This window comes from Telopea speciosissima, chromosome 3 (genome assembly GCF_018873765.1).
Source record: "Telopea speciosissima isolate NSW1024214 ecotype Mountain lineage chromosome 3, Tspe_v1, whole genome shotgun sequence".
NCBI classification, from domain to species: domain Eukaryota; kingdom Viridiplantae; phylum Streptophyta; class Magnoliopsida; order Proteales; family Proteaceae; genus Telopea; species Telopea speciosissima.
This window is the reverse complement of record NC_057918.1, coordinates 28350633-28362492: the sequence shown is the minus strand read 5'-3', so window position 1 is coordinate 28362492 and position 11860 is coordinate 28350633. Positions and strand designations below refer to the sequence as shown.

Here is an 11860-nt window from a genome sequence, read left to right as displayed (position 1 = left end):
AGAGGAAAAAATTGAATTTTTGAAGAGAGATTGAGACCTTAACTTATCATGATGTCATCATGACTTTTATCTTATTATATTATTGCACCCTCTTCCGTGTTTTCAAAAAATTACACATTCAGCCATAGGGGGTACTAGTGTTAAATTTTTAAAACACCGGAGAGGAGGAGGATGTAATTAGGCCATATATTTAAGAAAATTTGGATCCTCTACTGCAGAGCTGTCCGGTAGGACCATGCTGCCTAGACATGGCAAGACGTGTAATGACTGCCTTACCCCTGCCCGAACGCCTTACCCGAGTAGGGGTAAGGCGATCATTGTACGTCTCACTATGTCTGGGTAGCACGGTCTTGCCAGACAGCTCGACAGTAGAGGATCGAGGATTTTTAGATAATCCAACTGTTATTAGGCCAACTGAATTTGTATACCCGTGAGTTCTTCTTGTCCAACGATCCACATAATAGTCCAGACTACAGACCAGACCCTACCTCCCATCATGCTAGATTCGAGTCTAGACTCTAGATACGACAATAGAAATTAAGTTTCTCCACAGATTAGGGCGGTTCCTACTTCCTAGAGTTTGGTAAAACAGTCCCTTAAAAGTTATCCCCTCATTCTTCATTCCTCAGCACTTGAATAGTATATAGCCAGTCACAGACAGTAATGGCAATCCTCCGGGAGTTCCGGGTTTGGTTTTACCAAACATGGTTTTGAAAAATTCAAATTGGAATCATCAGATTTGGTTGATTTGAATTGGAATTGACCAATCCCAATTCTGATTATGCCTGAATCTTAAATCTTTAGCTTCCAAGTCAATTTCTTTTTTATTTTTAATAACACTATCTCGTTCTTCAAGTTCTTACAAAAATATCATAGAATGAGAAGATTTAACTGGGTTCAACTTCTTGAAGAGTGTGAACAGGAAGACAATGGGCTGTTGGCATGGACCGTGTCAGTAGTTTTAACTTCATCAGAACAATATAAGGATTGAACCAAAATTTCCAGGCCCATTGCATACGGGTCTAGAGTACAAACAAGATCCCGAGAAGAAAGGGAATTCTCAGGATCCACAGAATTTTTGCATGGTCATCATCTTCTGAAATGATGGGCAAGAAGAAGACTTGCAGAGACACCTTTTAGCTGTCATATGTCTTGTTCTGAGCTTTTCCATGTGCCCATGGACCACAAAGCAGCTATCTTCCTATGGTGAGTGGTGAACACGTACTCTTAACACATAGGAGGCTGGTAATTCTCTAATCAATTATACAATTTCCTGGAATGTTGATTCTGTTTTCTTCTTGTCTGATTCAATATATTATTAACCAATTCACCTGAACTGGTTATTTGACTCTCAAATGAATTAATTCACCAAATGAAGCATATAAAGAGAATTCAGTTCAACACTATCTGCAATAATAAAACTAAACAAATTAATTTCCTAGTGATTCATAAATGAAGTTCATGAACTTCGATAATTTGACACTTCAAAACTTCCTTTAATTTTTTGGTTTGGGTAGAGACAAAACTTGAAGGTTGTGCTTGACGCGTTGGTCAAGTGCTCACTTGTTGAACGCTTGGTCACAGGTTCAAGTCTTGGAAACAGCCTCTCTGGAAACAAGGATAAGGCTGCGTATATTTGATCTTCCCTAGACCCTGCTAAACATGGGAGCCTTGTGCACTGGGTACAAAACTTCACTAAACAATAACACAAATTGAGTAAATAATTCACCAAATGAACCGAGTGTGGATTGGACTATCAACTTGAAGTGAAGAGGAGATTCATAGTTGATCCACCTTACTGTTCATATCATGTAATTATGACTGTTCTTGCTGTTAAAAACCAAGAAGCAGACAGTTTTCTTTTCCTTTTGGTGGTTTTAAAGTTTTGATCTCCACAAAAAGAGACTTCTTGTTTTATATGAAGAGAAAGATCCGATACACCCAGTAGTGATCACATGATTCACAACTCACTCTTTGTCATTTTTCCTGCACTTATTTGACTTCACCATGCACCTCTCTCACTCTCTCCCTCACTCTCCAAGCAAGAAGCCAAGTATTTCTATATAAATGGAACCAAATCCCTACCCAACCTGAGTACTACAACCACAATCACACACAAGCTGATCTCTAGTTGAAAGTTGAAACATGCTTTACGTCTTTCTCCTTGCTCTCCTCTTCTCCTCCTCTTCCCCTTCTCATGGTGCTGTCCAGGACTTCTGTGTAGCTGACTTCACGGCCCCAGAAGGCCCTGCAGGCTACTCCTGCAAGATGCCTGCCAAAGTCACCGTTGATGACTTCGTATACAGTCTTGGAATGCCGGGTAACACCTCCAACATCATCAAGGCCGCCGTGACCCCTGCTTTTGCAACTCAATTCCCCGGCGTAAACGGGCTTGGGATTTCCATGGCACGTTTAGACCTTGCAGTAGATGGTGTCATCCCATTCCACACTCACCCCGGTGCATCGGAGGTGCTAGTGGTGGTGCAGGGGACTATCTGTGCTGGATTCGTCTCTTCATCTGCTAATACAGTTTACTTGAAGACACTAAAGAAGGGGGATATCATGGTCTTCCCACAAGGGTTGCTGCATTTCCAGGTGAATGGGGGTGGGAATACTGCCATAGCTTTTGTTAGCTTCAGTAGTCCAATCCCTGGTCTCCAGATCACTGATTTTGCATTATTTGCTAATGACTTGCCTTCTGAGCTTGTGGAGAAGACTACATTCCTCGATGATGCTCAGGTGAAGAAGCTCAAGGGTGTCCTTGGCGGTACCGGCTAAGTTCAATTCTCTCCTGGAGAATGGAGATCCTTCCTTTTTTATTCCCCTCCACCTCTTTTTTTTCCTTCTTTGTCTTTCTTTTCCTCTAGTTTCCTTCTTCTGCCATATCTAAGCATTCTCTTCTGATCAATTGTGAACGTGGATTCAGTTATCCCATTTCTTCTCTAGTTTAGAAGATTAATTAAGTGTAATCTTATTAAGTATCCTTCTTCTGGTAGAGCAGAGGGTTCTTGTCATTGAGGTTAAAGATCCAATTATGATTCTTGTAATGAATTATCAATGTGAGAGTTCTTCATTTGCTTCTCTAAGAATGTGAAGTGATTACTGAGTAGTACTTATTATTGCTTCTAGGTAAACTGTTCAAAGTGAGAGCTTGGAAGCACAAGCTTCCATCAATCAATGTGGCTTTGAAGCTGAAGCCTAGCTCAACTAGATGCTAATGTGGCAGTTACCATTGATTTGGGACACCCAAAAATGGAATATCTCACCTTTTTTTTTTTTTGGGAGGGGGGGGGGGGGGTTGTTGTTGTTGCAGATAATGTTATCAATTCTCTAATGCTCTATGGCATTCTACACGTCAAAAAGGCAGAAGTTTCACACGACGCCAGTGTGAGATGTCACACCAATAAGAATGTGAGAACGATTCCTTATTTGGTGTGAGAAGATAGAGTGTCAGTGTGAGATTCATTGGTTAGAATGAGATAACGTGGGAAGGCATATTCGCTCTGGCGTTGTGGGGATCTTTTTTATGTAAAAGAATAAGCCATATGACACTTTTCACACTTGTATTTCTAAATTCTGAGAAGGGCAGTGATTCCAAGGGGATGTGGGCGGGTGTTGTTGACCATTACATGGGTTAAATTGGTTTCACAGTGGCATGTTCATCTAAGAAATGGGATAAATCCACATAAATAGCCTCCAGATCCCCCATCTAATAATCGTTCTCCTGAAACCAAAAGGACCGAATTTTCCTTCACCCATGAAAGAGAAATCCTCTCACCATGGTCATTGATGCGGTGCTAGACAAAGGGGTAGGAGTTAATGATGACACATGAGTCACGTCTCCAATAGAAATGGAGTGAAGGAAAACTTGGTAAAAAAAAAAAAAAGGTACGGATGGCTTCTGGAGTAGTTCTTCGTTACTTGAATTGGGCCCGCAGGGTTTATTCTTGTATCCCATTGTAACAACATTTTTCAGTAAGAAAAAGAACTGTTTTAATACTAGACCAAGTTTTCCTTAAACCATGGTGAATAGGAGCCTAGTCATCATAGGGCTTTAGATGCGCATGAAGGCATCAAGAGAGTATTTTGGAGAATATACTAAATCCATATAGGGATTTGTGAACCTTAGAAAGGTGTGGTGTGGTGAAAGTGAACCTTCAACGCGTGATGGAGGGAACACGGTGAAGGGATATAGCATAATTATGCCATTTTGAAGATGATGTGGCAATTTTAACCGTATTGCATATTCTTCTTTCACTTTTTCCTCATCCTTCCCTGGACTGTTCTGATGACTACCACCCAAGTAAATGTCCTGATTGGCAATCAAGGTATTCGTGCAAATAGGTGTAGTCCATGGAATTGCATAAACTATCGTAATGAAAGAATTGACCATTCGTGTATTCCACGGTAATGACGTTTTCAAGAAGAAAAGAACTATAAAGGCTGGGCATGCTGAGGCTTTGCCCAACCCGAGTCTGTCTCTCTCCCACCATTATGAAAATGACCCCCCCACCCTCTCCATTGGGCACAATCGCTAGCTCCAAGAAAGCCAGCAGTGTATCCAACCCTCTCCCTTTCTCTCCTACACCGACAAAGTGATGCCCGTTGCCAACTCGATGGATGGATGCAAGTAGTCGGCTACTCTCTACTGGCTGGGGATCCCCTCCCTCCTTCCTGTCCCCACACCATCTTCCCCCTCTGATCCTCGGGATCTCTCCTGGTTCTAGTAGTGTACTCTTGTAGCTCACTTTTCCTCTTCCTTTCCCTGACTCTTCTGATGGCAACAACCCATGGATAAGTCCTCATTTCTTCATGCAACATCAAATCATTCCATTGGGCTTTGCTAAAATCTGTTATTAAAAACTTATGTATTATGAAGCAGATACCATTTTAAGTACAATTTTTTTTTCTAGTAGGGGGGAAGTAGAAGAATGAAAGGCTTAGGGGGTGAGAATCAAGAATCGGGGTTATTATTTGGTAAAGAATTACCAAGAATCCAGTAGTTATCCGTTTTAACTTAATTTCAGCAAACTTATTAATCTTATTACATTACAGTACAAGCTTACACAACCCTTTCCAACAAAAAAGCAAAAGAAGTTGCACAACTTATTGTCTCATCCCAACCACCAACCACAAAATACATGTGAAGCAAATCTCTAAACAGATCAACTAATCATTGCTACACTATACAGAAATCCGGTGGATCAACTTCAGCAGTTAGGATACCAATTTGGGCTCAAAACCCACAAAAATAAGAGAAGTATAGACACAACAACAACAACAAAATATGTGCACAATCAAGAGGTTAGTTTTGACTTTGATGCTCGTGCTCTCCTCTTGGCCAGAAACATGACAATCCGTGGAAACAGTGATCTCCTCCTCTTCCTCTTCACCACATTCACTGCTGGAGTACGATCAGTCTCCAAGTCATTTCTGGGTAGAAAGGCCTTCTGGATTGGTACATGATCCACAGGTTCAGCAGCATGTGATTCTCCAATGAAGTTCTTTTGTTCTCTCAAATCCTTAAAGCGCCTCCTTGGACTTCTTGTGGAGTTTACAACCCCTTGATCAGTGTTGCCAGCTTTCCGCCGCTGTTCATTCTCTGCTCTCCACTTCCTCAAATCTTGCTCTATTACCAGCTTCCCTTCCTTGGCCTTCTCATCCTTCGCTGTTGCATTTTTCAATGCTTCCTTCCTTGCCGCCATTTCCTTATTCACTTCTTCCAATTTTTCCAAGCTCCTAAACTCTGATTCCTTAGCCACTTCTACTTGGGCAATGGCTGCTGCTACCCTCATGTTGGCCTGCTCCTCGGCCTCATGCGCCTTCTTACTAAGGGCATAATAGTCCTCCAACGAAAGTTCCATTGCAGCACTGGCATCCTCACCCTCGTTACTTTTGGTTGATTTACTCTCCTGTAATGCTTTGATTGCTGCAAGTGCCAACCTCTCTGATGCCCTGGCAGCTTCAATCTCCTTCCGTGCTGCATGTAATCTGATCCCTGTGGTAGTTATGGTAGCCTTGGCTAGCTCAGCTTCCTCCTTGGCCTTTCGCAATTCTTCAAGAGCAGATTGAGCAAGAGATTTGGCCTGAACTGCTTCTTCAGCTGCTTGCTGTAGCTGTTTGGGAAGCTCCACCATCTTCTCCCTGGCTTCCTTCTCCTTCATTTGAACAAGAGCTAATTCAGCTCGAATACTATTGACCTCTGCTTCAAGAGAGGCAACAACTATTGATGCCATTCCTTCTCCCTGCCTAATGGTGGTAAGGGCCGACTTTTCTGTTTCAAGTTCTGAATTAAGAGACAATGCTGCAACCCTCAAACAATCTACTTCGCTTTTTGCTTTTTCAATGTTGAGCTTCACATCCTCAACCTCTTTCTTGGCTGAAGCTACTGCCAATTGTGCATCTGAATGGGTTTCCTTCATTGAGTCTCCTGACTCACCTTGCGAATCTCTTTTTTCCACACAAGCTTCTTGGTTCAATTTGGATGCCTTGAAAACTTCTAATTCGGCATTTAGATTGAGTAGCAAGGTTGATGCAGTATCTAATTTTGATTTGAGATCCTGTGCATACAGAATTTGTTGGTTCAGTCTCTGTAGCTCCTCTTCTGCCTCCTTCAGTTGCTTCTCCCAATTCAGATAATCTTGCTCTCTGGCCATGGCAGCTCCAATTCTGTGCTCCTCTGCCTCTAAATGTGCGGCATGCGCAGATTCTAAAGATTCTTTTGCTGCAATCAGCTCTAGGGTCAGATCCTCCACTGTCTTCTCAACTTCCTTGGAGGCAGAAACAGCCTCCTCAGATCTCTTTACAGCATTGTCCTTCTCAGAAACTAAGGAAGCATACTCTCCTTTTAGTGCTTCCAACTCATCTTTCGCTGATTTCAGATCTGCAACCGCAGCTGAATACCTGGCTTTAGCAACCTCAAGTTGTGCCTTGGCTGCAACACTTGCCTCGTCAGCAATTCCTTGTTCCTTTTCTTCCACCCTGAGCCTGGCAAGTTCAGAGTCCTGTTTTGCCTGATGCTCTTCAGTTTGTGCTCTTTCCAGTTTAAGCTTCAGTTGTTCTATGAGCCTCTTCGTGCTATCGAGCTCCTTTAGTACTTGGGCTTTTGAATCTTCAGCAGCCTCGGACTGTTTCCTGTATTCGGGAATCTCTTCTTTTGCCTTCTCAAGATCTTGTTCTACATTCTTGTGCCTCTGCAAAGCCAATTATGAAATTTAAGATTCTCTCGTAAGTGGAGAAAGGGGAATCCACCTGAAATGTAAGCTTTGTTTTGGAACCCTTGTTTCTATAATTGGGGTGCAAACTCCTAACTAGAAGACAATTGACCATGCAAAGCCAATAAGTACCCCTTGTTTGATTATTATGGTAAGACATCAGTCTTTCAATCGAAAAAGTCACCTCAGTATCAAAAGCGTGGAGTTTTCCACATCAATGCCCTTAAGTTATCATAAACAGGTGAAAGCACAAACTCTAATCGGATGAGTGCTATAATAAGTAGCTACAAGATAAGAAATCAAATCTCCAGTCTAATTGCCTGGATTTGAATGTGCAAAACATGAAATGGGAGTCCTAGAGAGCTGCTGCTCGATACAATTTAGGCCTAGAAGAAGAAAACAGTAGGCAATACCTTTATTTTTTTTAAATACCGAAGTGAAATATCTAATATTATTTGCTTCAACATTTTTAGAAAACAATAAATGAACCATAAAAACATTGCTATTACCTAAATGGTTTGTTTTTGTTGCAGACAAATCTAAACTAATGAAGAAAATTTTTAAATGTTTTAGGTATCCAAAAGATCAACATACCATCAAGATTACAGTTGAATCTATGCAGGATAAAAGAAGAAAGCAAGCATCCTAGATAAACCTTGTACCTCTACAGTCCGGATTTTATGGGCTTTCCAATCAACAATTCCTCCAAACTTAGAAACAGCTTGTTTAACTGATTCAAAAGGCATGGCAGTATCAACAAGGCCTTTGTGTACATCAACCTGTTTTACATTCGAAGAAACATGAAGATGCTCTGGTCCTTTATTGTTGATATTTGCATTTTCTGCCAGGAGCTGACTGAGGTCATCAGACAGCCTAACATGATGACCATTTTGAGAGTCCTTAATTTCACCAGAGGCAATATAAGGTATTGATACATTATTAACTTGAACATCTTCAGGTTGCTGGGAAGCATCACTAGGTTGTCCTCTTGAGGTGTATGATGAATGTGGTGATGGAATAACTTCTGAGGGTCCAGGAACCATCTCCTCTACTTTTGACTCTATCATTTTTGGACCTGTTGCTGAACAATGAGAAGCATTTCACATAAGTGCATGTCAGAAAATTCTTTCACAGAGATCTGGTAGCCATACTGTCCTTCTAAACAACCTGGTACAGTTTGCTTACCTTTTGGATTTACTGTTTCTGAATTCTCTTTTGAACTCGATGCATCCTGCACGATTGCAATTTCAGAATCTGTTGTCACAATGCTCTGATGGTTAGGTTCTGCTTTCGAGATATCAGATGAAGAGTACAAAAGAATAGCTTCTGAGGTCCCTGCTGCAGTTTGCTCAACTTCAGGCTCTAATATCCCTTCATTCCTTGTTGGAAGAAGTGCATCCTGGCTCAGAGCTCCAGAATCAGAACCATCTTGTATAACTGCTATTTCAGAATCTTCTACCACACAGCTCTGTTGATCATGCTCTACTTCTTCATTAGCAACTAGGGTAGTTGAAACTTTTAGTTCAGTGTGTTCATCATCTTGCGAAGCTACGGACTTCGATGGAGAGGATTCTATTGGAAAATTTTCTCCTGCAGTTTTCGTTTCCTCCATAGACTTTGGTGCTAAAGGGTCCCCAATGAGTTCTTGGAATCTGTTACAAGTAAACAAACATAAGTTAGCAGATAATGAGCAAGTGATTCTCCATAACCTCTTTTTATATCACATCTCCATCTTCCAGAATCAAAATGCAATTAAAGATACTAGTGCATTTATTTGAGAGTAGAAAAGTATCAATTGAAGCATCTAAACAATAATATCATATAATAAAACCGAATAGGGCAATGTATCTCTAATCAGAAGTAACCACAGAAAAAGAAAAGGGCAAAAAAATAATGGAAGCATAGTTGCAGCACATTTTGTTTAAAAAAGTATAGTGAGATCTATCATATCATTCTGCTTTGTCACTCGAATAGAAGTTCTTACCAGATTTCTCATCAAGAAAACTAAAACAGGTAAGAGAAATAAAATAAAAAATAAAAAATCCTGAATCAGGATGTAGGATTGTACAGACGCCATGTTATGTCCAAATACTTTACTGGTATTCAAACAAGATGAACAAACAAAAACAAAATTCTTATAAGAATAAAATTAAATAATTGAAATAGGCCACAAAATTTGCAGCGTTTACATGCCCTTCCCTCAGATGGATGAATGCCTTTCTACATTCAAACAGAATTTTCCTCAACCATAAATCAAATTTGTCAGAAAGACGATCAACAGCGACAGTCCGGATCTGAACCTTGTCCTATCGATCGAGAACACTTCCAAACTTGGACTATTTGAATTAAAGCTAGCAAAGACAATCAAATCTCCAAACTTCTTAGCTCACAATTACAGAATAAAGAAAGCCAATAGAATTAAAAATCGATGAACCCAATTAAAATTAATAAAAAGAGACGCAAATATTTCATAGAAATTACATGCAGGGGATGCAATAGAGAATTCTCAAAGAAATAGATTACAAAGATGAATCTTCAGGATCCCCAATTCTCAGATATGATGCATTAAGACGAAAACGACGACAATACCCATTTGCTTAGAAACAAAAACAAAGAATATTTGGAGGGTCTAATGGAGACTGACCTTCGCAGATCAAGCTTTGCAATGCAAACAGCAGATTCTTCCGGCGACGGCGATCAAGCTCACGATAGTGATCCAAATCCACCCGACCAGAGGTCGGCAACGTGTAATGGACTAAGAGAACGTTCTCTTAGCCTATGAGGGAAAGGAACGATGGCCGTAAGCTGGAAAACTATTAAAAAAAATACGGAGGAGGAGGAGGAGAAATAGGAGAAAAAAAACAGAGGATGGGTACCTCTGTTCTTTGTTATTCTTCTTTTTTCTAAAAAAAGGAGAAGGAAGACGGATTGAGAATTTGAGCTGTCCAGGACAGATAGAATGACACAGATGACTCCATGGGTCCCCTTTCCTTTGCCTTGTGAAGTGTGGTGGATCGTTTGGAAGTGGATACTAAACGTAAAAAATGGGTATTGTCCATGTCACTCATGTGGGATCACAGTCACACACATCGTCCTTAAAATTAAAGGAATTCAAATTGACAGAAAATTTATACAAATGCCTTTAGATTCTACTTACAGTAAAATGATTTCTTATAAAATCCCAACTTTATGAAACTTTCAACGTCCATTTTTATCCATTATTTTGTCTGTGTTTCACCTTCAAGTTTGGAGTTTGGGGAATGAATGAATGGGTCCTACTTACCATATGGCCCTACCAACACTCACTTCCATCCAAATGTGCAATGTGACAGTTGTGTCAAGTGGTCATATTTTGATACCATTGTTGAAGGTTTCAGGTCTCATACATGGCAGATGGATTTCTTGGCAAAACTAATGATCAAAAGGCCAAATCGCATCAGAGGTTTCAGAGGTGGTAAGTAGAAGATAAGGGAGATCTTTTTTTTCTTTTTTTTTTTGGTTTGGATGTCAAGAAACTTGAATACATGATTATGGCCTGATGGGTTTTGGTTGATTCTTTCTCTTTTTTCCATTTGCTTAAATTTTATTTTTGGTTTTGGTGGATCAAACACCATTTATATTTGAAGCTTCAGGGTTTGAATGTTTTCTGTTTTGATGCAAATTCTTTTGATGAGCAAGGAGAGGAAATCATAATGTCTGAAACTTGATGTTGTGAGTAATGTTTGGGCAATGTTGGATCGAACACCATTTATATTAATTGTTGTTGATCGATCGAGATAGTAAGTTTCTGTTGTGGAAGTATATTAACGCACGTGCAGCTCATTCCTCATTATCCAGCTCACTCCCTTATCTCCTCCTCAATCCCTCTCATAGAATCGTGTAATATAGGATTGTAATCTTATATGAATTCTTTCTATTCTATCCCTTCCCCAATATAGGAAGTTGTAATTATCTTGGAGAGAATTTCTCCACTGATTTGTAATCAGCTGTGTATATAATCATGCGATGAATCAATGAAGAAGTAAGAAAATCATTCCAACCTCAAGGGGTTAGCGTAGCTGGCTTGGAGGGGACATGAGACTCCGCCTCAGGAAGCGAGGTCTCATGATCAAACCTTCCCGCTGCATAATTTCTTGGGGCCACCCGCCTGAGGCTCACTAGGATCCAGAAGCTCCCGGTTCGTGCGTGGCGTGGGGGTCATGTACGAGCCCAGGAGGGGATTTAGTCGGCCTAAAGTCGGATACCCCTCCTGTCTCCAAAAAAAAAAGAAAATCATTCCACAAATTCTGGTTTTATCATCTTATCATGGTATCAGTCTAGTCGATTACTGTGCCTGTATTTCTTCTATTTTCCAATATGCCTGGCACAAACCAAGATGCCATGGCTTCTGCAACTCTCATACCCACATCCGATCCTTTATCCCCGTACTTTCTTCATTCATCGGATCACCCTGGCAGTCCACTGGTCACCCAACTCCTCAATGGTGACAACTATCCTACATGGAGCCACGCCATCACGATGTCTCTCCAAGCTAAGAACAAAATCGGATTCATCAATGACACCATTCCTAAACCCACTTCTGAACCATATTTATCGGCTTGGATGCGTTGCAACAGCATGGTGACCTCTTGGCTCATCCATTCCAC

At 40.7% G+C, this 11860-nt stretch overlaps 2 protein-coding genes across 2 annotated transcripts; one reads left to right on the top strand and one right to left on the bottom strand.

The window, feature by feature from the left end:
• Positions 1–2069: 2069 nt before the first annotated feature.
• On the top strand, positions 2070–3081 carry LOC122654326 (auxin-binding protein ABP19a-like). The gene has a single exon (XM_043848374.1). The coding sequence runs from the start codon at positions 2146–2148 to the stop codon at positions 2776–2778; it is 633 nt and encodes a 210-aa protein (XP_043704309.1). The 5' UTR covers positions 2070–2145; the 3' UTR covers positions 2779–3081.
• Positions 3082–5158: 2077 nt separating this feature from the next.
• On the bottom strand, positions 5159–9899 carry LOC122654322 (protein WEAK CHLOROPLAST MOVEMENT UNDER BLUE LIGHT 1-like). The gene is made up of 4 exons (XM_043848370.1): positions 9859–9899; positions 8400–8866; positions 7877–8295; positions 5159–7193 (listed from the first exon to the last, which is right to left on the bottom strand). Exons 2-4 carry the CDS (start codon positions 8824–8826, stop codon positions 5298–5300), a joined length of 2742 nt encoding a protein of 913 aa, XP_043704305.1. The 5' UTR covers positions 8827–8866; positions 9859–9899; the 3' UTR covers positions 5159–5297.
• Between the last annotated feature and the right edge of the window lie 1961 nt (positions 9900–11860).